Below are 27957 nucleotides of genomic sequence, written 5' to 3' on the forward strand. Positions count from 1 at the left end.
TGAGTAGAGAGAGGAAATTAAGAACCTGGTGGCATGGTGTGAAGACAATAACCTATCCCTCAACGTCAGCAAGATGAAGGAATTGGTTGCTGACTTCAGAAGGAGTAGTGGACCGCACAACTCCATCTACATCGGTGGTGCACAGGTCAAAAGCTTTAAGTTCCTCGGGGTGAATATCACAAATAACCTGACTTGGTCTAACCAAGCAGAGTCCACTGCCAAGAAGGCCCACCAGCACCTTTACTTCCTGAGAGAGCTGAAGAAATTTGGCCTGACCCCAAAACCCTCACTAATTTTTATAGGTGCATCGTAGAAAGCATTCTTATAGGGTGCATCACAACCTGGTATGGAAGTTGTCCTGTCCAAGACCGGAAGAAGCTGCAGAAGATCGTGAACATAGCCCAGCACATCACACAAACCAATCTTCCATCCTTGGTCTCACTTTACACCGCATGCTGTCGGAGCAGTGCTGCCAGGATAATCAATGACACCACCCACCCAGCCAACACACTTTTTGTCCCTCTTCCCTCCGGGAGAAGGTTCATGAGCATGAAGATTCATACAGCCAGATTTGGGAACAGCTTCTTTCCAACTGTGATAAGACTGCTGAACAGATCCTGACCTGGATCTGGGCCCTTCCTTCCAAATATCTGGACCTGACTTGCACTACCTTACTTTCCCTTTTCTATTTTCTAATTATGATTTATAATTTAAATTTTTATTATATTTAATTCGATTTGTACTTCAGGGAGTGTGAAGCGCAGAATCAAATATCGCTGTGATGATTGTACGCTCTAGTATCAATTGTTTGGTGACAATAAAGTACATTTCCAGAATTTAAAAATTTTGCATTTTCTTGCCCATCCTCATTCTCAAAGACAAGTGCTCATGGATGTTTTAACTTGCAAGATGGTTTCTGTCCAAGCATTTGATTTCTTTTCTGAATCTTTCCTAGTTTTTAAATAGGTGTGCATCTCTTACAATGTTTTCAATAATAACAAATAGAAAATTGTTAATGTCAGTATCCAAAGGAAAAGATATACTTTGTACTGGGAATTGAAGTTGATATGCTTTTGGAATATTTCTCTTCTGCTGTTGGCATGACTGGCCGGCTGGTGGCGCAATGGCATCAGCGCCGGACTCCGGAGTGAAGGTTTTCGAGTTCGAATCCAAGTCGGGCAACCGAGCACGCTTTCCATCTGTGCCAGGTTGAGCATCGAGCTAGCCACTCGGCCCCGTAAAAAAATAAAGGGTCGAGTCAGGAATGTTCATATTGTGACCCGGTTAATGCGAAAGGAGACCAATTCTGACAAGAATGGCTGAATGTCTGCTGCAAACATACTTAAAAAAAATCAAGAAACTTCTAGAAGCATCAAAAACCTGGCAAAGTTAAGTACCTGTTAGTTTCTGGAGTGATGTGGAACAATGGCACATGTTCTCAAAGTTACACATTGTACTGAAGCAACTTACACTGACTTTAAATGGTTTATTGTCTCAAGTAAAATACTTAAAGAGCAATTTTGGGCACACATCAGTAAATTCAGAGTTATGTTGTTCTTGCTTATTACAAAACTATCCAGGTTTGCAAGGGTTGAATATAAGGTCATAACAAAAAATATAATATAAAATTGTTAAAATAATCAAAATAGCATGTTATTCTGCTTTAGAGATATAAAACTTTAACATCAAGTATAGGCTTAATTTTAAACTGTTGTATAACTGGACTTGTAAGAGGAAAGATAACAACTCTGAGAATTGAAGAAATAAACAGTTGAGCAGACATTTAAATATTAATCAGCTTTCAGTCAGTTTGATTTTGTTATATCTAAAAAATACTGCAGTATGTCCTCAATACTAAAGTTCATAGTAATGCCAGACCCAGGGTAGCACTGAACAATCATTTCTTCAAACTGCTTGTACTGATGAACAAATTCTCCTTGCATTGTGCCCCACACCACCTGCAACATAAATTGTAAATTTAAGTATCACAAGTCTGAGAAAATCTGCAAGTGCTAAAAATCCAAGCAACACACACAAAATGCTGGAGGGAACTCAGCAGGCCAGGTAGCATCTACAGAAAAGAGCAAACAGTCGATATTTTGGACCATGACATGAAATGTTGACTGTTTACTCTTTTCCATAGATGATGCCTGACCTGTTGAGTTCTTCCAGCATTTTGTATGTGTTGATCTAAGTTTAATTATGCTAATTTCTTTGTAGATATAAGGTGGCCTTTGGTTGCTATTCATAAATATCTGTATTTATATGTTTCCATATTATGGAAAAAGTAAAAAGGATACAGAATACCTGGAGTTTGTGTTTAATAGTGTTGACTTATACAATGACCTTGCACCTTAAATTGACTGAACAAGCACAAGATTCTTGAATTCTAAGTACAAATTAAGTTTTTGCCTTTTTTTCTACTTTAAAACTCAATTCCTACAAAATTAAACAAAAATATTGATCGGCAGTTTCTATAAATTATGTTTGTTGGAACACTTCTCCAAACGTTAGCAAAATTAATTTGCATTCAGACTCATGAAAGTTCCTAAAGCATAACTTCTCCCTCAGTATTGACACCGCTTATTCCATTTTTACACATATAAATCTTCACCCTTATCTTCTTGTCTAAAATAGGCTATTTAATCAAATTAAAATAAAAAATAAAATTTATCAGTAGTAAGTAATGTTAGCGGAACTGAAAATCAATCACCACAGGCAGCTGGTGTATCCACATGGCACAGCATTCAGATTTGTTTTGCAGCTTTCTGCACTTGTCCTTTTCACGCATAGACACTACTAAGCACATCGGTACACTACACTGACGTAAATTCTTAACTGATTTTGCACAGTAATACTTGAGTGTGAATAAAGATTTAGAGCCAGTCTTAAATGCCTACCTTTGACAACAAGATGATGCACTAGCTACTGTGTATCATCTGTCATTAGAGATAAACATGTCAAACTGATCCTTCTGTTTGGAGTCACCTTAAATGTACAACTTCTGTGGTTAATCAGGCTTGGGACTTGAATACTTGTATGTTCAATTCATTGCACACACAGAAACACAGTTTAAGAACACATTAAAAATACAGATGGATTTCTAAAAAAAATTCTTAGTAATCTTCCCATAAACAATTTAGTTAGCTCAGACTTGTATTGTGTCAGTATGTATCTTCTTGTGTAGCTGCATTACAACAGGGCATTTGTAATTTCAAATGTACATCTTTCATTTATGTGCCACTGATTAAGCTATTCATGTGCTCTGCAAAAATGTGTTTTACTAACTTTTAACAATAAATTATAGAAACATAGAAAACCTACAGCACAATACAGGCTCTTCAGCCCACAAAGCTGTACCGAACATGTCCTCACTTTAGAACTACCTAGGCTTACCCACAGCCCGCTATTTTTCTAAGCTCCATGTATCTATCCAGAAGCCTCTTAAAAGACTCTATCATTTCCGCCTCCACCACCGCTGCTGGCAGTCCATGCCATGCACTCACCACTCTCTGCGTAAAAAAATTACCCCTGACGTCTCCTCTGTACCCACTTCCAAGCACCTTAAAACTATTACCGCTCATGCTAGCCATTTCAGCCCTGGGAAAAAGCCTCTGACTATCCACATGATCAATGCCTCTCATTATCTTGTACACCTCTATCAGGTCACCTCTCATCCTCCGTCGCTCCAAGGAGAAAAGGCTGAGTTCACTCAACCTATTCTCATAAGGCATGCTCCCCAATCTAGGCAACATCCTTGTAAATCTCCTCTGCACTCTTTCTATGGTTTCCACGTCCTTCCTGTAGTAAGTCAACCAGAACTGAGCATAGTACTCCAAGTAGTATATGACCAGGGTCCTATATAGCTGCAACATTACCTCTCGGCTCTTAAACTCAATCCTATAGCTGATGAAGACCAATGCACTGCATGCCTTCTAAACCACAGAGTCAACCTGTGCAGCAGCTTTGAGTGTCCTATGGACTCAGACCCCAAGATCCCTCTGATCCTCCACACTGCCAAGAGTCTTACCATTAGTGCTATATTCTGCCATCATATATAACCTACCAAAATGAAGCACTTCATACTTCTCTGGGTTGAAGCCCATCTGCCACTTCGCAGCCCAGTTTTGCATCCTATCAATGTCCTGTTATAACCTCTGACAGCCCTCCACTCTATCCACAACCTTTGTGTCATCAGCAAATTTACTAACCCATTTCTCCACTTCCTCATCCAGGTCACTTATAAAAATAACGAAGAGCAGGTTTCTCAGAACAGATCCCTGAGGCACACCACTGGTCACCGACCTCAATGCAGAATATGACCTATCTACAGCCACTCTTTGCCTTCTGTGGGCAAGCCAATTCTGGATCCACAAAGCAATGTCCCCTTGGATCCCTTGCCTCCTTACTTTCTCAATAAGCCTTGCATGGGGTACTTTATCAAATGCCTTGCTGAAATCCATATACACTACATCCACGACTCTAACTTCGTCAATGTGTTTAGTCACATCCTCAGAAAATTCAATCAGGCTCATAAGGCACAACCTGCCTTTGACAAAGCCATGTTGACTATTCCTAATCATATTATGCCTCTCAAGATCTTCTCCATCAACTTACCAATCTCTTAAGTAAGACTCACTGGCCTATAATTTCCTGGGCTATCTCTACTCCTTTTCTTGAATAATAAGAGAACAACATCCATGCCCTTCTAATCCTCTGGAACCTCTTCCATCCTTATTGATGATGCAAAGATCATTGCCAGAGACTCAGCAATCTCCTCCCTCGCTTCCCACAGTAGCCTGGGGCACATCCCATCTGGTCCTGGTGACTTATCCAACTTGATGCTTTCCAAAAGCTCAAACACATCCTCTTCCTTAATGTCTATAAGCTCAAGCTTTTCAGTATACTGCAAGTTATCCCTGCAATTGCCAAGATCCTTTTCCACAGTGAATACTGAAGCAAAATATTCATTAAATACCTCTGCTATCCCCTCCAGTTCCATACACACTTTTCTACTGTCACACTTGATTGGTTCTATACTCTCATGTCTTATCCTCTTACTCTTCACATACTTGTAGAATGCCTTGGGGTTTTCCTAATCCTGTCTGCCAAGGCCTTCTCATGGCCCCTTCTGGCTCTCCTAATTTCATTCTTAAGCTCCTTCCTGCTAGCCTTATAATCTTCTAGATCTCTCTCATTACCTAGTTTTTTGAACCTTTCGTAAGCTCTTCTTTTCTTCTTGACTAGATTTACAATAACCTTTGTACACCACAGTTCCTGTACCCTAGCATCCTTTCCCTCTCATTGGAATGTACCTATGCAGAACCTCACGCAAATATGCCCTGAACATTTGCCACATTTCTTCTGTATGTTTCCGAAGAACATCTGTTTCCAATTTATGCTTCCAAGTTCCTGCCTGATAGCATCATATTTCCCCTTACTCCAATTAAACATTTCCCTAACTTGTATGTTCCTATCCCCCTCCAATGTTATGGTAAAGGAGATAGCATTCTGATCACTATCTCCAAAATGCTCTCCCACTGAGAGACATGACACTTGACCAGGTTTATCTTGCAATACCAGATCAAGTACAGCCTCTCCTCTTGTAGGCTGATCTACATATTGTGTCAAGAAACCTTCCTGAGCACACCTAACAAACTCCACCCCATCCAAACCCCTCACTCTAGGGAGATGCCAATCAATATTTAGGAAATTAAAATCTCCCACCACAACAACTCCGTTATTATTACACTTTTGCAGAATCTGACTCCCTATACATAAATCATTATGTATAAAAGGTGCCAATATTCTTTGTGTCAAAGCTTCACGTGGATCCTTTGATTTATCATGTTTGATGTTGCAATTGTAGGAATGAACATTAAATTCAGCAATTAAACTTCATATTATTTGCTGATAGAATTCAATGCACTTGTAAAGTTATGGTCACATATGTGCTAATCTATGCAAGGAGTTCAAAGTTTTCATTCCATAAGAACGGTCCTTTCTGATTAAAAAAGGATCACTTTTCTTTGCTGCATTTACCACAATATTTCCAGTATTATCATGCTCATTAATTCTTATATTCATATATGCTCCACGGGACACGCTTACAAATACTGTTAGTAATTATCTTTTCTTACACAAGCTAACTACTTTGTGATCTCTAAGATCAAACAGAGTTTTTAAAGAACTGCATGGATTTTTTGTTAAATTCTCATCTCCACTTGATCTGCTGGCTTGACTCACTCCACTTATTTTCTTATTGCACTAAAAATCTATGATATCCAGAATGATGCAACAACTAGACAGGGAACAATTCAATGTGAGAAATTACCGTAGATTCTGGATTTTAAGCCGCTACTTTTTTCCCACATTTTGAACAGCTTTGAACTCTGCGGCCTTTAATACGGAGCGGCTAATGCATTATTTTTTTCACGCCGCCAAAAACATTTTGCCTCGTAACAGTAGACCAATAAAATTGATGAGTAGTTCACAGAGATCCAATGAAATTGTACGATAAATCAAGCGCACTTTCACAATTAAATTATTGTAAATCAGTCATTTGTACTCACCCTCATCAACATGGAAAACACTCGAAGAAAAGCATTGTGCTGCCTTTATGGCAGTTATTTAGTTTATAATATTTTCGCTTAGTAATTCATTTGTTAGTTAAAGTTAGAACTGTTTTAACTATATTTGTTTTCTGTACTACATCGCGGGATGCTATGACGTCACACCCGGTTTCGCCGCGTCTTGTGGGATACCGGTTTGCGATAAACGGGAAGGAGGGGGGCGAGCGGCGGAGCGAAAACGCTGCTTTTAAGTTAAAGGCGATCAATAACTTTTCCTGGTAGGCTGCAGTATATATATTTTTTACCAGTCGTTAGGAGATATTGGAATGTTGTTCAGTAAAGAAGTATACGCAACGTATATTTAAAAGTAGCTGCGTTACAGGCACGGTTCGAAAAAAAGCATTTGCAATATGTATTTGTTTATGTTACCATATGGATTTAATTAAAAGTTAAAAAATCCTCACGTGTAATATCTTTCTGTGTAAATATCTCATATTACAACGTGGGACACCTGCGGCCGAAAATCCGGTGCGGCCTAAAATCCGGTGCGGCCTGTACAAGTAAAAAATTGAATTTATTTCTAAAATTAGAGCCAGCGGCTTTTAATCAGGTGCGCTCTGTAGTCCGGAATCTACGGTAAGTTGTGTGTAATAGCACTTCCATAAATCCTATCCTAAAAGACATAATAGTTACCTAATTAAATGCATTACTTGATTCTTGTACAGGGTTTCAATTTTGAATTACAGAGGGGTACCTATTAATTCTATATACCTGTAACAGGTTTCCTTCTTCACTCAGATGCTTTAGAACTTTTTTGTAGAGGATTTCCAGAGCCTTCTTCACCTCTTTTCCTGGATATTTTTCTATTACTTTTCTTAATTCTTGTTTGCTATATAATAATTGATAGCTTATTTCATCCTCTTTGACTCCCTGTGCAATGCGGGTCTTGACCCCATCAAAGAAGATCTGCAAATTAAAAACATCCATATCAAATGTATGATCAATAGAAGTTCTAAATATCAAAATACTCAACACAGCACACTGCAGAATTTAACATATTTTACAGCAAGTTTTTAAAACATTTACGTTGATCAAATTTAAAATTTTATATTAGGCATAGAGTTGTGGTCATGCTAAAATATATCTCTGAGCCTAGAGGCTGAAGAGTAAAAAGCATCATCTATCCTGTATTCAACACAATTAGGGGAACTTAATTTACTCTGGATGTAGTCAATCAGTTTTGTTACATGATGTAATTCAACAGAACTAAATTCTATGATGGGCATTCTATGATTCAAATTATAAGTTTCAAGTCCAAGATAAATAGATTTTGCCAGGAAATGTGTCAAGGGATAGAAACAAACAGGGGTTATAAATGAGTTAAGATAAAAAAAAATGATTAATAGGTTCCATGGATTTACTGTCTTACTGCTGTTCTATTACTTCAGCAGTTTCAGACAACTTATCCTTGCTCTCTGCATACATTCCTTCAACACCTTCATAATTTAGCACAGTTTGCAAATCTTCCAAGAATGAAAACCTTGTCAACCACATCAAGGACAAGTTTTATAGAAATACTAATCTCCAATTCTTGTGCATGAGTAGCTGGTATTTCCTTACATTATATTGGCCATGAAGTACATCCATCTCATCACAATGTGACATTTAGCAGATCTGTATAAAATAGATGATTGCAATATGCCAACCTTATTTTAGGATTTTAATTCTCCTAGTCTCAGGATATGGAGTCATGAAGTAAAGTGCCAAATGCAACAGCTTCTCTGCTGCTGCTTGGACAGGTAATCTGATACCGGGGAAAAATTGAAGGCTGCAGAAGCATTTGTGCATGTACTACTCAGAAAACACACCTATTAATTCTCATTCCAGTACTGTCATATCACTAAGCAGCGTACGTGGAGGTATAAAAATAGCATAATTTAATGCAGTTCTACTTATTTAATATCCAGAATGATTTGCATATTTAACTCTGCCATTCTAGAGCTGTAAAACAAGGTATTTTTTTGAAAAACCCAAGAATTTCTTGAACGGGTTAACTGTTGAAAATAGCCTGCGGGTGCCAGATCTTCTGTGAAACATTTGCAACATCGGGATCAGACTTGAACTTTAATCTCATGTTATGCAACTAACAAAGGAATTAAAACAAGCAAAATCATGATTACTTTTCACTTTGAAAGATAAAATTAAGATACAGACATTTAGTTTCTCCAATGGCTGTCCCAGATATTTAGTAACATAGAGGTTAAGATGTTCCGAGTATTGTTGGTAGGCTTCTTTTTTCCTATCTTCAAGACTGCTGATTTTCATTTCGGAGAGGAAGCAGTAGATTTGGTGAAAGTTCTCCATTATAACAACATCTGGAGGAATCTTCAAATTCATTAAGGCAATGTTTTTAACTTGAAATATAAACAAAAATATTAAAGTTATTTATTTAAGTAAAATTCTGAACACCTATGAAGGACTTAAATTGAACTGTGCAAAAAAATCTTATTCTAATGTGTAAAAATGTTTTAATGGGCAAGTGCATAATTTAAACATGAAATCTACAGATGCTAGGAATCCAATGCAACACACATAAAATACTGGAGGAACTCAGCTGGTCAGACAGAATCCATGGAAATAAATAAACAGTCAATGTTTTGGGCCAAGGATTGAAAAGGAATTGGTAAGACCCCAGAATAAAAAGGAAGTGGGAGGGGAAGGAGGCCAGCTGGAAGGTGAAAGGTAAAGCCAGGTGGATGGGAAAGGTAAAGGTTTGGAGAAGATGGATTCTGTCAGGAGAGGAGAGTGGACCATAGGAGAAAAGGAAAGGAGGTGGGCCAATTGGAAGTAATAGGCAGATAAGAAGAGGTAAAAAGCCAGAGTGGGGAATAGAAGAAGAGGGGAGGGGGTAGAAAGTATGGCCTCAACATGGCACAAAAGGAGGGCATGGATTAATATGTTGGAATGGGAATGGGAATAAAAATATTTGGCCACCACAAAGTTCTGCTTTTGGCAGATGGAGCAGAGGTGCTTGATGCAGCAGTTACCCCTATTTATGGCGGGTCTCACCAATGCAGAGGAGGCCACATCAGGAGTAACGTACACAATAGACGACTCCAGCAGATTTGCAGGTGAAGTGTTCCCTCCACTGGAAGAACTGTTTTGGGCCCTGAATGGGGGTGAGGAAGGAGGTGAATGGGCAGGTGTAGCACATAGGCCGCTTGCAGTGATAAGTAATGGGAGGGTGATTAGTAGGAAAGGACGAATGGACAAGGGAATCAGAGGGAGCGATCCCTGGGGTAAGCAGAGGAGGGGGGAGATAAAGATATGTTTAGTGGTAGGATCCCTTTGGAGATAGCATAAGTTGCAAAGGATAATGAGTTGGATGCAGAAGTTTATGGGGTGGTAGATAAAAACAAGAAGAACTCTACCACTGTTAAGGTGAAAGGAAGATGGGGTGACCATGGATGTCAGGGAAACAGAGAAGATGAGTGTGAGGGCAGCATCAATAGTGGCGGAAGGGAAACCCCATTCCTTGGAGGAGGAGGCCAACTCTGATGTCCTGCAAAAGAAAGCAGCATCCTAGGAACAGATGCAGCAGAGGCTGAGAAAAGGTAATAGCATTTTTAAGAGAAGATACGGTGGGAAGAGGTATAGTCAAGATATCTGTGGCAATTGGTAGGTTTATAAAAGATGTTAGTCAACAGTTTGTCGCCAAAGATTGAGACAAAAAGATTTGAGAAAAGGGAGGGAGGAGTCAGGAGTAGACCAAGTAAATTTAAGAGCAAGGTAGAAATTGGGGGCAAAGTTGATGAAATTGAAGAGATCAGCGTAAGTTCATGAAACAGCATCAATGCAGTTGCCAATGTAGTGAACGAAGAGTTGGGGAGTCTTACTGGGGAAGGCTTCGAATATGGACTGTCCTACGTAGCTAACAAAGAAGCAGACATAGCTGGGGCCCATGCGGGTAACCATGGCTACCCCTCAGGACTGGAGTAAGTGGGAGGAGCCAAAGGAAAAACTGTTGAAGATGAGGAACAGTTCTGTCAAACAGAGGGTGGCAGTGGTGATGGAAGGGAATTGGTTGGTTCTTTTGTTAAGAAAGAAGCAGACAGCTTTGAGGCCTTCTTGATAGGGGATAGAAGCGTATAAGGACTGAACATCCATGGTGCAAATGAGGTGGTCAGGGCCAAGGAATTCTAAGTTACTGAGGAGATCAAGGCCATGAGAGGTGTTGCAGATGTAGGTGGGAAGGGACTGGACCAAGAGGAATAGAATGGAATCAAAAGTATGAGAACATGGGTTTAGTGGGGCAGGAGCAGGCAGACACAGTAGGCTGATCTGGACAGTCAGGCTTGTGGATCTTGGGTAGGAGGTGGAAATGAGAAATGCAGGATTGGGGAATTACGAATACGGTGGCACTGCATGGAATTCTTCAGAGTTGATGAGGTCAGTGATGGTGCCTGAGACAGTTTTCTGATGGTCCAGAGTGGGGTCCTCTTCAAGGGGTAGGTGTGAAAAGGTGTCAGAGAGTTGCTACTTGGCCTCAGCAAGGTAGAAGTCAGTGCACCATACTGAACAGCACCACCTTTGACAGCGATTTGATAGTAGATTTGGGCTTGATGCAGAGGGAGTGGAGGGCATGCATTCAGAGAGGGTGATACTCAAGGGGGGAGAGGCATGCTGGATTCAAGACAGTTGATATCTCATTGGCAATTTGAGATAAAAAGCTTCAAAGCAGGCAGAGAACCACTGTTCAAATAGAGGACGTGTGTTGAAGATGGGAGAAGGGGTCATCAGTGTGGGTTGAGGAATTCTTTCCGAAAAAATGGGCTCGGAGATTGAATTGATGGAAGGAGCTTGATGTCATGGCGTGCTCAGAACTCACTGAGGTGTGGGCGAACGGGGACAATGGCAAGGCCTTTACTGAGGACAGAACAGGCAAAATTTAGAAATATAGAATAAATTTTAAGATCAGATTTTAAAAATAATTTGTTTTTCTAATATAGATTTATAACCAAGAAATCTATCCCTGAATTAGATAAATCACAATGGCACAGTGATGCAATTAGTATAGCTATTGTCTCACACCTCTTGACCTCCAATGCTGTCTGCCTTGAATTTGCATGTTTTCTCTGTGATCAGGTATTCCCTGGGTACTCTGAGTTCCTCCCACATGTTGATTGTTAGAATAGTTAGCCACTGTAAAATTCTTCTAGTGGGTGAGTGGTCAGAGTACTGCGGTGAGGAGGAGCCAATATGTAGAACTGCATTCGCTTTTTAGCATCAGTGTTACTCAGTAAAAACTTATATTAGCCTGGCAGGAACATAACCCACAATTGATCCACATAAACTACATTTAGAAGAGCAAATCAATCTAATGGATTGGGTGATCTTGCACTGAGCATAATCTAACAGCCTTAAGTGGGAAGCATTGCAAGTTTGAAGTATGTCTGCTTTTACACATATGCCTCTTCTTCAGAAATATTTACTTACTGCTGGTGAAGACTGTTGCAATTAATTTATGGTAAGCTTTGTCCAAATCGCCTCTTCGCTCAGCATTCTTAAAGATGGTTTCAGCAACAGTTAAGAATTCCTCAAATCCAGTAACAAATGGCAGAATACCAATCTTGGTCTTCTTTGGAACCTTAGCTTCTTCTATTTGCTTGCACAAACCAGACTGTATTAAAATAAAACAATAAATATAACTAGGAGAGTTTAAAAATTACTCAAAGTAAAATATTGCACTACTTTCTCAAAGATTACCTTTCCAACATGCACATTTATCATAGGAACATATTGTATTGTTGCAATGCATATCTATTATTTAAATCCATCGACCTTACAATTTGTCTGAATCAGACTAGTTCCAGCATAAAAGGTAATTCAATCCTGAACTACTCCATTTCTACCTCTTCTAACAGTCCTGCAAGTTCCCCCATTATCCAAGTACTTATCCAATGGCCTTTCACCTTGTCTCTATTTCTATCAATCAATTTCTCCTTTTGGTTTTTTTCCCTTTCCCCTCCCCATTCCCTCTTCTTCTATTCCCTACTCTGGACTCTTACCTCTTCTCCTCCCCTGCCCATCCCCTCCCCCTGGTGTCCCTCCTCCTTCTCTTTCTCCCCTCCTATCAGATTCCTACTTCTCCAACCTTTATCTTTCCTACCCACCAGGCTTCACCTATCACATTTTACTTTGTCCTCCTTCACCCCCCGTTGTGTCTGTGCAACTACATATCAATTAAACAAAAATACGCAAGTGAGAGGTATTAACATTGCGGTGTGGGAGAGAGAGAAAGAGGTCAATATGCATGTGTAGACAACAGATCAATGCACGTAGGTAAGTTATTAGTGCATACATAGTGCTAAAGGGGGTTATTGCTCTAAAACAAATAGATGCATACATTGTACTTCCTCCCCCTTTAGTTTAATGTAACAAAACTGTAACTGTACAAACATTCAATTTCCCTTTCACAAACTATATTCAAATGACATGCTTCCAAAATAACGGTCCATAACCAACTTCACTATACTAAAGATTTAGTCTTTTGGGTGGTGGGGCTCTGTTTCTTTCAGGGTAGCACTTCTGGACCTGTGGAGTGGCATCGGGTTTGCCAGGAGGCTTGTCAACGACAAAGTTCTCAGTTGCCGGAGTGACATTGCTATTAGTGACATGATCATCACTGAGAGGCAAGTTTGATGGCAGTAATGTGTCCTTCTTGTTGGATGTTTTTGACTCAGGTGTGTTCGTCAGCTGAGTATTCAGTATCTGGTCCACATGTCATTTCCATGTATGACCTTCAACATCCACTGTGTACATCAATGGTCTAGTTCTTGTAGCTATCCTACCGGCTGTCCATTTACCTTCTCGGTAATCATGTGCTAGGACTTCTTATTCAATCTCAAATCTCCTTGCTGATTGACTTGGCAACTGGTTGAAATGTTTATTCTGCACTTCCCACTGTAGATCTGGTTTCAGGAGATTTATGCAAGATCTCAGGTTCCTGCTCATGAACAGCATTGCAGGTATTTGATTTGTTGTCACATAACAGAGCTCCGATACACAAAAGGAAATTGTCCACCTTGTGCTGTAGAGAAATTACCTCCTTGTCCATAGCTTTAATGGACTTCTTGAAGGTTTGGGTAAACCTTTCAACTAACCCATTCATTACTGGGTGGTGCAGAGCTGATTTGATATGTTTGATGCCTACTTTCTTCATGAATAATCTAAATTCTTCTGATGTGTATTGTGGTTAGTTTGTTCTGGTACGCTATTTCTGGTGAAGATAGTCCTCAGAGCAGAAACAGCCTTTCCTGATGTGGTTCTCTTTATTGGTATGACCACCGGCTACTTTGAATTAGCATCCACAGAAATCAGAAACATGTAGTCCATGAATGGCCCAGCAAAGCCAATATGTACTCTTTGCCATGGGGGAGATGGCCTCTCCCATAGGTGTAATGATGCCTGTGGGGGTGCATTTTGAATTTTTTGCCATCCCAAAGAGTTTTTGATCAAGTCTTCCATCTGTCTATCTATTCCCAGCCACCACACTTAACTCTGGGTGAGATTATTCACCTTGAATGTACCCAGGTGTCCTTCATGCAGATTGTATGACATCTTCTCATTAGAATTAAGCAGTTGTGACAATCTCTGGCTGCAGTTGCCTTTTGATGACACATTGAGAGCTTTGATTGAGTGTCAGCCTTGATGGATTCTTCTTAACCATTCATGTCCACTTTTCAACACAAAGCTCAGACTGTTGTGTTTGGCCGCCATATATCACAATTACTTTCAGTTTGCCTTTGGGAGACATTTTTTCATCTGTGTAGATCTTCAGCATCACTGAGGCCTTCTCTAATGGTAGCTTAAAAAACAGTCTGTTGTAATCAGCCTCTGAAATTATAGACAAAACTGACCCTAAATGTAGCTCTATTTTCATTTTGACATCTATTGTGATCCATATGAATTTGTGATCTGATTCAGTAATACTATGCAGTTCTAGGCATGTCAGCTTCCTTTTGTCTGGCACTGTGTTGTCTGATTCTGTTTCACACTTGGTCACTTAATGCACTTGCTTAGTTTTGTGTTTGAAATTTTTCCACTGGGTGTGTTTTTATTTGGTTGTGCTTTCTATCTGACTTGTACGCTCTCCCTATGTGACTTTGTTTGTGACACTTTCTGCAGACTTTTTCCTTGAACCAAGTCATTTGCATCATGGGACAATTTGCCACATTGATAGCATTTTTGTTTTTTTGCACCATCTTTTTCTGTCTAATGATTTTGCAATGGTCAATGCCTGTTCTAAGGTTAGGTCTCCTTCTGAAGTAGCCTCTTATGAGTGTTTTGACTATGTATGTCACATACAAGCATTACAGAGTCCATCTCTAAAGTTACAGTACTGGGAAAGTTTGCGCAGTACTGCAATGTATTCAGAAATGTTTTAATCCTTTGGTTTCTTTTGTGAAATCTAAATCTCTCAGCTATTACCAGTGGTTTAGGGCTCAAGTGATTTTGTAAAATAGCAACAATTTCGTCGAATGTCTTACTTGCTGGCTTTTCAGGAGTTACTAGGTTGTGAAACAGCCTGTATGTTTTAGCACCCATTAAGCTAAGAAGCATGCGTACTTTCTTTTCCTCATCCATGTGGTTTAAATTACAATACAGTTCAATCCTCTCTGTATACGACTCCCAGCCTTCATTAGTACTATCAGATTCATCAACTTTCCCGACTAAAGCCATTACTTATTTTGACTTTAACTTTGTTAGTTGTGCATCTTTCACTGTGTACTATGCAGTTACTCATGCATCCCTTTGTTAGTATCCATGAAGTCCTTCTCCATACTGTTTAACTCTTCTCTTGCTGTCTGGTCCTGTAATTGTCCCGTAAATGTTAGTGCAGTTGGTGATATTCTCTGACATTCAGGTTTGTACTTGTCATCACTTTGTAGTTTCTGTGAAACTACATATCAATTAAATAAGAGCACGCAAGTTAGAAGTGGCTTTAAATGGTGAATTCATGAGAGAGAGAGCGAGAGATCACTGCACATGCGTAAACAACAGATCAATGTGCATAGGTAAATTATCAGTCCATACGTAGTGCTAAAGGGAGTCATTGCTCTAAAAGAAATAGATCTATACATTACAGCCTCCTCCCACCCTTTTTATCCTGGTTTCTTCCCCTTTCCTTTCCAGTCCCAATGAAGGGTCTAAGCCTGAAATGTCAACTGTATTTTCATTTCCATAGATGCAGCCTGACCTGTTGAGTTCCTCCAGCATTTTGTGTGTGTTGTTGTGGGTTTGCAGCACCTGCAGAATCTCTTATGTTTATAATAATGCTAACATCATTTACAAAATGCATTTCACTTGCTTGCCAAGGCTCCTCAAACAGCACCTTCCAAACCTGCAATCTCCCAAGAACAAGGGCAACATGTCCATAGGAACTCAACATTCTTAGTTCCTCCCCAAACTGCACACTATTTATTACAATTGACTCTAAACCCTTGAACTTACAGAAAACATAAGTACCTTCACTAGAATAACTGTAGTGATTCAAGGAGATGGCTCACTACTCCTTCATTAGAACTATTATAAATGGAAAATATAGGTAGGCCCTGCTCAAAAAGCTGCAGGATGCTCAAATGTTTAAAGGAATATAAAATATGCAGTGAGAGACTAAGGATCAGGGTTGTGAAATAGGAATTAAGTGAATAGTATATGAGATTGCTGACCGTCATTACTCATGGCAGTACACACTTTGTTTCAGCTATTTCTATTGTCTATAGAAAAGTCATATAATCATAGACATTAAAAAAATGACAGCTCAGGAACAGGTCCTTCAGCCCATCTAGTTTATGTCAAACCATTTAAACTGCCTAGTCTCATCGATCTGCACCTGGACCTTAATCCTCCATACCCCTCCCATCCACGTACCCGTCCAAACTTCTCTTGAATATTGAAATTGTAAGTGTATCCACCACTTGTGCCCGAAGCTCGCTCCACACTATCACCACTCTGAGTGAAGTTTTCCATCATGTTCCCCTTAAACTTTTCAACTTTCACCCTTAACCCATGACCTCTAGTTGTAGCCTCACTCAACCTCAGTGGAAAAAAGCCTGCTTTCATTTATCCTACCTATACACCTTATACCTCTATCAAATCTCCCATCAATTCTCTACATTATAGGGAATAAAGTTCTAACCAATTCAATATTTCCTTATAACTCAGATCCTCTAGTCCCAGCAACATTCTTGTAAATTTTCTCTGTATTTTTTCAATTTTATTTACATTTTTCTGTAAGTAGGTGATCAAACCTGCACACAATGCTCCAAATTAGGCTCCACTAACATCTGACACAACTTCAACATAACATCCCAACTCCTGTAATCAGTATTTTGATCTAAGAAGGCTGATGTGGAAAAAGCTTTCTTCACGACCTATTCTACATGTGACACCACTTTCAATGAATTATGGAACTGTATTCTCAGACCCTTTTGTTCTATTGCATTCCTCAGTGCCTACACAAACTTCTGTCATCTGCCCAGTCTCATTCCCTAATAGATCAAGTGTTGCACACACTCTCTAGTTGGGACTTCTATATACCGATGAAGGAAACTTACTGAACATATTTGGTGAACTCTGTCTAGTTCTTTTACATACAGGAGTTCCAGTCAATATGTGGAAAGTAAATCACTTACTATCAAAACCTTATGTTTCTTACAACAGACTGTTATCTCTCCACAAATCTGTTCCTCTAAATCCTATGGACTGCTGGGTGGTCTGTAATATAGTTGCATTAACATGGTCATACCTTCCTTATTCTTCAGTTCCATCCATAAAACCTCACTAGACAAGTTCTCCAGTCTGTCTTGACTGAGCATTGCCGTGACATTTTCCCTGACTAGTAGCACCACCTGTTCCCTATAGTCTCTTGTGCTCTATCACATCAAAAATAACTGAACCCTGGAATACTGAGCTGCCAGTCCTGCTCCTCCTGCAACCAAATGTCACTGATGGCTACAATATCATAATTCTGTGTGTTGATCCATGCACTGAGCTCATCTGGCTTTCCTACAATACTTCTTGCATTGAAATATATGCGACTCAGAACATTAGTCCCACCATGTTCAACCTTTTGCTTCCTGACATTGTCTGAGGTCTTAACAACATCTGTTGCTACAACCTTTCTACAATCTGTCCAGCACTCTGGTTCCCATTCCTCTGCAACTCCAGTTTAAACACCTCGTGCAGTACTCGCAAACCATCCTGCTCAGATATTAGTCCTTTTCCAGTTTAGATTCAAACCAACTCCTCTGTACAGGTCCTTCCTTCCCTGGAAGAGAGCCAAATGACCCAAATATCTGAAACCCTCCCTCATACATTAACTCCTTAGCAATGTGTTAAACTGTATGGTCGTCTTCCTATTTCTAGCCTCACTAGCACATGGGATGGGTAGGAATCCTAAGATCACAATCCTGGAGGCCGTCTTTTAACTTAGCACCTAAACTATGAACTCACTTTGTAGAACCCCATTCCTCTTTCTACCTATGTCATTGAACCACAACTGCTGGCTGCTCACCCTCCCATTTAAGAATGCTGAGAACTTGATCTGCGATGTCCTGGATTCTGGCACTCGGGAGGTAACATACCATTTAGAAACCTCATTCTTGTACACAGAACCTCTTTACTGTTCCCCTAACAAATGAATCCCATATCACCACAGTTCACCTCTTCTTCCCCCTTCTCTTCTGATCCACAGAGCCAGATTTAGTGCCAGAGACCTGACTGCTGTGACTTTCCTTTACTAGGCCATCCCCAACATAATCCAAAGTGGTATTTTTTTAGAATAGTATAGTACAGCACATTATACCTGGTGTTGAGGGAGATGGCCGCAGGGATACTTTGCAATGGCTACTTAACCCCTTTCCCCTACCTGCTTGTCACCTAGTCTCCTGTGTCCTGCTCCTTGGGTGTAACGACCTTTCTATATGTCCTGTCTATCACCCCCTCAGCCTCCTAAATCATCTGGAGTTCATTCTGTTCCAGTTCCAACTCCTTAACATGGAGTGCTAGAAGCTGCATCTGGATGTACTTCTTGCAGGTGAAGTTGTCAGGGACTTGCCTTCCTACAACCTACAAGTATTTAACTATCCTGGTGGAACGCAGCAGGCCAGGCAGCATCTATAGGAAGAAGCACTGTAGACGTTTTGGGCCGAGACTCCTCGTCAGAACCTGTCGAAGGGTCTCGCCCCGAAACGTCAACAGTGCTTCTTCCTATAGATGCTGTCTAGCCTGCTGCGTTCCACCAGCATTTTGTGTGTGTTGCTTGAATTTCCAACATCTGAGGATTTTCTTGTATTTGCGTTTTTAAATTCACTACTGTGAAGCCTCTGCCAGTGATGCCTACACTGAAGAAGTTTAAATCTTCTCTTCGACGGGAGCTCAGTGAAATCCTCTCTTGCTGCTCCCCATCTATAATTTCTTCGGCCCTTCAACTTTTCGATCATATTTTGACCCAGACCCACTATTACAGCTATATATCCTTCCTTGGAACGTGTCTCCACTGCTGACTGACTCCAGTTGGCTTCAGGATCCATTTTCGAGCTTCTCAATTTGGACCTTCTGAGGATCCCAGGTACTCATATTTAATTGACTCTGCCTCCCGTTGTTTCTCCCGTCGAGCTCTGAGGGCAACACTCTCCACCATGAGGAGGTACCTGGCGTCCCTATCACAATCCCTTCCACGCCTCCCAGACACTTTCTTCTCTGTTTGTAATGTACCTGTCCGTTATTTCATCCTCCATTGGATCCATGTGTGCAATCGCCGTTTCTTTGACTTTGTCACGTCCTGCAAGGATCGCAAGATCTTCCATCTGCAGACCCCAGAGCCTGCTGGCTCTGCCACTAGCAGGCATGAACTTCGGATCGCAGCCCTGGCCGTCGATCTCGGCTGCCCCAGCAACCCAGGGCATATTCAAAATCCGGACTCCAGCACCATCAATGCACATTCCAAAGACCATGGATCAGCCCCTGCCGTCGATCTCAGTGGCCCCACCAATGACCATGGACACCTTCAAAGCGATTGTGCAGCCTCCAGCTACGACTCCAGCCTTGAACTCCGGGCCGAGTCTTCACATGCTGCGATTGTGTCTCCCGTCTCCCCTTCCCCCACCACCACTCTGCAATCCCCTCTCCCTTAGATCCCACCATCAACTCCTGGACCCTCAGAGGCTCCACCTTCCTCTCACACCAACTGTCCCCTTTCCACTAACACCACCCCTTTGCCCACACCTCAGCGAGTTTTGTGTATGCCATGACGCTGAACTCTTCTTCCGCCAGTTCCGTCTTTGAGCCTACTTCTTCGGCAAGGACTCTTCCACCTCCACTGATGACCCCTTCTCCCATCTTCAACCCTCCTCCTCTTCATGGATACCCTGCTCTGGTCTTCTGCCTGCTCTGGATCTCGTTATTGCTAACTGCCGACGGGACATCAACCGTCTCAACTTCACCACACCTTGTTCCAATTCCAACCTCACTTCTTCCGATTAGATTCCTGACGAAGGGTCTCAGCCAGAAACGTCGACAGTGCTTCTTCTTATAGATGCTGCCTGGCCTGCTGCGTTCTACCAGCATTTTGAGTGTATTTCTTGAATTTCCAGCATCTACAGATTTCCTCGTGTTTGCATTCAACTATACTGCCTGGCATTCCTACTGCTCTAACCATGCAATTATAAATAAGGAAACAATAAATAAACTGAAAAAAATCTATCTACAGCTTTTCGACTTCTTTCAATCAAGCTTCTTCTTGCTGAAGCCTTAAAGAGCTAAAGCCTCAAATCCCCACTCTTACATTGTCCACTCCAATAATGGTTGCTCTGCTTGCCCTGCCTTATTAATTCCCAGTTGCTAATGAATCCTAGGCTGGCTGGTGGTGTAGTGGCATCAGCACTGGACTCCGGGGCAAATGGTCCAGTTGGCTCCCTTGCACGCTTCCATCTGTGCTGGGTTGAGCGTTGAGCTAGCAACTTGACGTTTTAAAAAAATACTGGAGAGTTCTATAGAAATGCCACATGATGAGCAAAAACCTGATGACTCCACCAGGAGTTAAGGGCATTCTTCTTTTTCTAATGAATCCCAATCACTAAGTGGCCGTTGGTGGTTCATTCACTCAGACTTGGTAGATGGATGTATGACAGTTTTATATTTCCCTTTCTGGGAAGTTATTATGTAAAAGCATCAGGGGTGGAGAGTTACAGCTGGAAATGAAAACAAGCTTTGGTCTGTGATTTGGGGAAAGCAGCCGAAAATGTTTAATAGCTGAATTCTGTAACAAAAACAGAAATGGTGTAAGAACTCAATCAGGCAACATCTGTGGAAACAGTGTTTTCAACTCCCAGCTGTATTCGTCACACGCATGCTCTTCCTGTTACTTTTTACTTTTTTTCGTATGTTGTCACCTTCCAGGAAATTCTTCACCCCAATAGCACCTTGATACTTCAGTTATATCATATCTGTCCAACTCCCTGGCCATCTTTACAACATTTCCATTATTCTTTTCTCAACTTTTTTGTTCTCTTCTATTTGTTGTCTCATTTTGCTCAGAATAGTGTTACTTAAATATCCATTTCAGTTTCCCCATTCAATACTCATTTCCATTCTCCTTCTCTTGTACTTCACTATTCATTGTACTCAACTCCTCAACTTGAAGGCCCTCAGTCAGTACTCTGCTTCCCCTGACTGCAACCTGACAGCTCAATTGCTTTATCCTGATGCATTTCGTCATTCGCTCTCTACTTCTCTCAGGCTTACTGATCCCTCTCCCTCTTTGGATCTGCTGACTTCCGTGGCCACCTCTTTCTGCTCCTGATTGTGCTCTGTCAACACTTTGTGCCCCAGGGGATCTATATTTCAAAAGTAACATATGGCTGACTACCAATCTTAAAAGGGAAGTTACACAGTAAGCATATTTTTAATTGCTTTGTTGGGCTACATTCTAAAGCTCAAAATATCACCTGTTAAATATTTGCAGAGGAAATAATTTAGTTTAATATGAGAATTCAAATATTAAATTAAATGCAATGGCATCATTTGCTTAATCACTGAAGTGAATAAATATAATTATAAATTTCACATATGCATCTGAAATCAACTGCCAGGAAGCTCAACTTTGATAGCAATCCTCTAAAATAAATATGGTATTCTACTGAGATGATGAGTTTGAGCAAATTCTTCAGAAACAAAACTGCTCTATTTTGGCTTGAGCAAGCAAAGTTTTAAGTCACCCACTGGTGTATATTTGATTTTTTACAACAGGGTACAAATCCTTCTCAGTCTTCACTGAGAAGTGAGCAGAAGAGAAGGTGTGCTATAATGTCCGATGTACTGACAGTGGTAACCTTTCAGGCAAAATATTAAAAGATCCTGTATAATATGTTAGCAAATAGACATTATTTTGAAGTGCTTTTGATTTACCTCCAGTGTCATGAAAACATTTAATCTTTATTCAACATCTCAAAAACAGATTGCATTTAGTCAATAAGATACTTCTATTTTTCAGAGGTTGCTGTATTTCCTACAACACAAAAGTGATTTCAATAGTACTTAATTAGTTGCAGAGTATTTTAATGTGATCCAAGTCCATAAAAAGGAAGCATATGAATTCAAATCTTTAAATCATTTTAACAATGCTACAAAATTCATCTGAAATACATTATGTAAAGATATGTAAAAACATGAATTTGAGCTACATTTTTTATTGATTGCTATTGAAGTAATTTAATAAGAACTTTATTAAAAATATAGAACAAAATATCAATTACTTACAATGCATTTGTCAAAGTTGCGCTTCACATGCACCAGACTATTTCCAAATGTAGATTTGATAAAGTAAGGAGTGTCAGAATCTTGAGCTGCTAGTGCACGCTGGCTCACTATTACCAGTAAATGCAAGGTGTTTGATGGGTTGATCTTATCACAAAGGTTTACAAAACTTCTCAGATCTAGTTCAAGAGTACTGAAGATTTCATTCATCATTTTTCGTTTAATACTTATTCCGGCATCTTCCTGCCTAGTTGAAAGTATAGTAAAAATTACGGCACAGATTTTTTGCGCTTATTTAACACTTAGCGAGTGAGTGAATGATTAGAAAATATAATATTAATGCAATGGAAAATTCACCTAGTGTGAACAGACATAATCTGTTACTTATTCAAATTTCAAGACTAATATTGAAGTAATACAGAAATTATTAAGGAAATGAGTTGTAACTTATGTTTGAACATGCTCCGGATTTGTATTTATGGGATGTCATTCACACGCTCAGGATACCTTCATGTGCTTCACAAGAAATGAAGTGGCTTTTGAAATTCAATGCAAGGAGATGCAGCAAAATCCAACAAACTGCAATGAAACAAAAGGTCCAAATAATTTTATATTTGTTACAGGATTTTGGCTGGGATAAAATGCAGCCTATGATATGGGGCCAAGGTAACAGTTCTTTTAAACTTGGAAGAACAAATGGAACTCAGAATAACTGATCTAACAGAGTACTCTTACAACATAGCAACTCTGCAGGCTAGAATTTGTGATCAATTTTCTTAATGTGAACTTAAAGCCATGACCTTTTAAGCCAAGGAGACAAACCTTAATCGAGCATTTCTCTACAGACAAAGATATTTGTGATGCTTAAAACTGGTATTATATTTCTATCTTTCAGCAAGGAAACCAACACTATCTGTAAGTGGATTGAAAATTTCAATAACTAAGTAAGTGGAAAAATCCTATTTGAAATTGTCAAATGCTTATGTGAAATAAATAATAAATCTGAATTAATATTACATGCTGCATTTGAGTGCTCAACTCAAAAATCTAAACTGCTTGCATCTGAATTTTATTTTATTTTACTTTGGGACTAGGAGCAGATATCTGTAGGAAAAGACTTTTTTTGAAGGTGGTTATCAAAACAACGGTAGGGAAACCATTTCTTGGTATAAAATATTCTTTGATTTAAAAGATGTCTATCTATAGGAATAAAAACTGATAATTTTATTACTATAAGTTTGTTGTCAGTAAGTATTGAAATGTTTGTTGGATTCTTCGATCTTAATTCAGTTACCAACATAACAAATGGCCATAAAAATATACATACAGGAAAACAAAAATGTCAGTTTATAGCAAATAACTGACATGTTCTAATATGTTACGTACTCTGCAGTACTCCAATGCATCTGTTCTTTCTCTGTAGAGTCTTGGATAATTGTAGCCGCAAGATCACTTTTACTTCCCAGCAACTGAAAAAAATCATTTAATTTAAAAGCTTTCAAAACTCTTCTGCTATCAGTTAAACACACAAAACGCTGGAGGAACTCAGCAGGTCAGGCAGCATCTGTGGAGGAGAATAAACAGTCGATGTACTGAGGCCATTCATCAGGAATGGAAAGCAAGAGGGAAGAAGCCAGAATAGGGAAGTGGCAGGAGTACAAGATAGAAGGTGATAGGTGAAGTGAGGTGGGTGAGGGAGAGAGGATGAAGTAAGAAGCAGGGAGGTGATAGGTGGAAAAGTAAAGGGCTGGAGAAGAAGAAATCTGATGGTTGATGAGAGTGGACCATGGGAGGATGGGAAGGAGGAGGACACCAGGGCGAGGTGATAAGCAGATGAAAGAGAAGAGGCAAGAGGGGAGCCAGAGTGGGAAATTGAAACGGGGAGGGGAAAGGGGGAAAATATTCCAGCATCTGCCAAATCTCCCATGTTTATGATTTGCTGCTATCAGCCACATTCACACAGTTAAATAATGGTTATTAGTTATTCTGCATGACTTTCTAATTGACATAAAAGTTACTCAAAACATTTAAACAGAATTCTAGTTTATTTTGGGGTTTTTTTGTTCCATGTCTCTAAACCATTTCATTTGGGCATGAAACCCCAGAATTTAAACAACTTTCAACATTAGTGAATCCTTATAAACATCTCTTATAATCAGTGGTAATCATAATCTTTGACCTAACAGCTAATCAGGAAGCAGTCAGGTATACATATCACTGATATTTTAAAGTATTGTTCTGTCTGACCACAGTCAGTGCCAAAAATTATATTGACCACTACAATGCTACAACAATGTAAGATTCTTGGCTATAATCTGGCAATATTTTAAACTGCAAACATGGGAGCAAAAAATCATTACTATTTAAACCACTCAATTAGAATAAGATAGTACTTTTTATTGAATAATGATTTCATTTACTAAAGATAATAAAATGCTTTGCATTTAAGAGTATTGAAGCTAATAAAATTTAAAGGCAACATATTTCACATTAAAACTCAAAACAATTAATATTTAATGAAAACTTGAAATTTATAAAACACTCAAACTACAAAGAGTTTAAAAATATATAGAATGTTTCTACCTGTGGTGTTTCACTATATGTGTCTTCCGTTAACATAAAAAATTTGGTGATAAACTCTTCCTCTGCAATGCACACAGGCTCCAGTTCTGTGACTACATGATCTATGATCTTGAAAGAAAACACAATAACAAAGATAACACAATTACACAGTAATAAAACACACAGGCCAGTTATCCTCATTATTCCCTTTCTGTAATTTCACAAATAATGGGCAAGGAATATCTAAAAATTTTCATGAACTAAATAAAAATAGAAAATGTGGGAAAGTTGACAACGTGTGCATGTGAGAGTGGAAGTGGGAGAGAGACAGAATGTACAAACATCCAAGTTCATTGTCATACACAAGTACGGTGAGGTACACAGGTACAAAACTTCCTTGCAGTAGCATCACAGAGGTACAGACAACACACAGAATTACACTATTTCATTTTAGATACCTGATATAATTTTATGAGAGTAAGCGTTTGGCATGGACTAGAAGGGCCGAGATGGCCTGTTTCCATGCTGTAATTGTTATATGGTTATATGATATTAAACTGGCATCTGAAACTACATAATATTTTGAGTATACCCTACAGAAGCAAAGGGTGAAAAGTGTAATCCAGGTAACCGTGGAATTCAGCATCAGCTGGTTGGATATAATTGAGCACCTGTCCAAAGAAACAGCACAAACACAAAGGCAACAATAAAAGGAGCCAACATCATATCAAGCTCCAAATTCTTCAAGATGTGAACATAATGGGATGAAGCTGGGCTGTCTGCTGAGAACTGAGCATTTGAGGAAGGTTAGAGGACAAAGTGGAGTACAAAGTGAGACTGAAATAAATGTTAAGTCATAATTATGTGATGGACAATTGGAAGGGAAAGGAAAAGTATCTTATTCAATGAAGGATGAAACAATGGATGAAATGTAACAATAGAGTCTGGGTGCTCTGAAAAAGAATGAGTTTGTGCATATAAGAAAGCTTAAGAGCATACATGTGCTGGAACATAGCATTCAGCCTAGACTCTCAGGATTCAGCAAGGATATGACTTGAAAAGCACCAACTGTCTTGAAGACATGCAACTGTGAGTGAATTAAGGCAGCTCAAATCCACATGAAATATGTCTGAGCCAGATACAGTTACTGTTGAAAGTGGCTGTGAAAACAAATTTAGTGGATAACCTGATCAAAGCAGCAAAGCATTTACAGTGATCAGGGTAATGAAGTAAACAAGCATTATGCCACAGAAGACAGTGGACATCCTTCAATTTACAGTGATCAGGGTAATGAAGTAAACAAGCATTATGCCACAGAAGACAGTGGACATCCTTCAATTTACGATAAAACCCCAAATTGCTGGAAATAGAAATTCAAACAGAATCTGTCAACAGAGAAACAAGGTTAATATTTCAGATTGATAACACTGAACAACAAAGATTTTGCTTCCTGAATACACTTGAGTGTATTTTATGGGTTTTGCCTGCTGATCATGAAAATCACCATCAAATTTCCCTATCATGCACTATCTTTTTGAAATTGCCTATATTTGTTATTTCAATTCATAATTCAAGTCATTTACAATGCTGCCCACAACGTCACCTGAAAAGTTTGCTATATTGTCCAGGCATGCCTGGGCATGCTTAGGCAGGGCAGATGATGCATGGCAGGATAAATTTTAGAAAGGCTATAAATTTCCATGAAAGATTTCGATATTTGAGATTGATGTTTCCCAGAATAACTAATGCCAAAATTAAGGAAGGCATTTTTGTTGGTCCACAAATCTAACAGGTCATCACTGACAAGCAATTCAAAGGACTTCAATGTTGTTAAAAATTTTCTTGGGAACTACAGTGCTCCAAACTACATGCAGCTGGATGACAATACGCTTCAAGCATACAAAACCATGATGTGCAACATGTCACTAAAGACTCATTTTCTGCATTCCCATTTAGACTTCTTCCCTGCAAATCTTGGCACTGTCAGTGATGAGCATGGTGAAAAGTTTCACCAGGACATTGCAGTCATGGAGTAACAGTACCAAGGCAACTGGAATCCATCAATGATGGCTGATTATTGTTGGACACTTAGGCCTGAAACACTGAATACAAATTAAAATCACCAAAACTTTTTTTTAGCTTAGTTGAACTATTGCAAAGTGTCAGCACCGTTACGCAATTAAACATATTCAATAAAAGTCAATTACTTGTTTCTCCAAATTCCTACATGATACAAGCAGTCTGAAATTATATCTATGCTCAGCTTCAAATGGTCTATCATAAACAAAAGAAATTCTAAGAAAGCAACACTTACAAAAAATTAATTGCCCAGTGTAACCTTTCTTCATATTTAAGAAAATTAAATTAGGATCCAAATAGTTGCTGTACTGTATGTTTTCTTGGAGGTTTAGCTTTCCTATACTTGCTTAAATGTTTGTATAATCTCCTGTTTGCCTTTAAAGTTTTAGTAACCTGCTGAGTAATATCAAAGTAACCTTTTTATGTATATAAAATGGGAATGATGGCAGCCAACACGAAATGCTGGAGGAACTCAGCAGGCCAGATGTTGTCCTAAAGAAGAGTCTCGTCCTGAAACATTGACTATTTACTCTTTTCCATAGATGCTGCCTGGCCTGCTGAGTTCCTCCAGCATTTTGTGGATGTTGCTTTGGATTTCCAACATCTGCAAATTTTCTAGTATCTATGATGGCAGCCAAGGTAGATTTGGAACCTCTAGACCATGAGGCTGGTGAAGTAATAAAGAAATTACAGATAAAATAAAACATTTTTGCTTCAGTCTTCTAGGTGGAAGATACTGCAATTATCCCTTAGATGAAAGGTAGACTTCAAGCAACAAGGAAGAACAAGTAAAAATCAATCACAGGGAAATTCACAAACAAATCACCAGGGCTCAGTGGCTTTAACCCATAGGTTTAAAAGGAAATAGCTGCAGAGATAATGCACTTGCTGTTTGAAAATATTAAGACTCACTCAATTCTGGAAG

At 39.4% G+C, this 27957-nt stretch overlaps 1 protein-coding gene across 1 annotated transcript in view; it reads right to left on the reverse strand.

Moving 5' to 3' along the window:
* Window positions 1-1471: 1471 nt before the first annotated feature.
* LOC140734392 (exocyst complex component 1-like) overlaps window positions 1472-27957 on the reverse strand; it is an 85179-nt gene continuing 58693 nt past the window's right edge. Inside the window, exons 12-18 of the mRNA XM_073058279.1 lie at window positions 24975-25082; window positions 23778-23860; window positions 22395-22638; window positions 12069-12252; window positions 8787-8986; window positions 7344-7538; window positions 1472-1958 (exon numbers count right to left, since the gene is read on the reverse strand). Of these exons, the coding sequence (XP_072914380.1) occupies window positions 1806-1958; window positions 7344-7538; window positions 8787-8986; window positions 12069-12252; window positions 22395-22638; window positions 23778-23860; window positions 24975-25082 (1167 nt within the window). The 3' untranslated portion in view covers window positions 1472-1805. The remainder of the gene's footprint in view (window positions 1959-7343; window positions 7539-8786; window positions 8987-12068; window positions 12253-22394; window positions 22639-23777; window positions 23861-24974; window positions 25083-27957) is intronic.

The sequence above is a fragment of the Hemitrygon akajei genome, chromosome 10, assembly GCF_048418815.1.
Source record: "Hemitrygon akajei chromosome 10, sHemAka1.3, whole genome shotgun sequence".
In the NCBI taxonomy this organism is placed as follows: Eukaryota; Metazoa; Chordata; class Chondrichthyes; order Myliobatiformes; family Dasyatidae; genus Hemitrygon; species Hemitrygon akajei.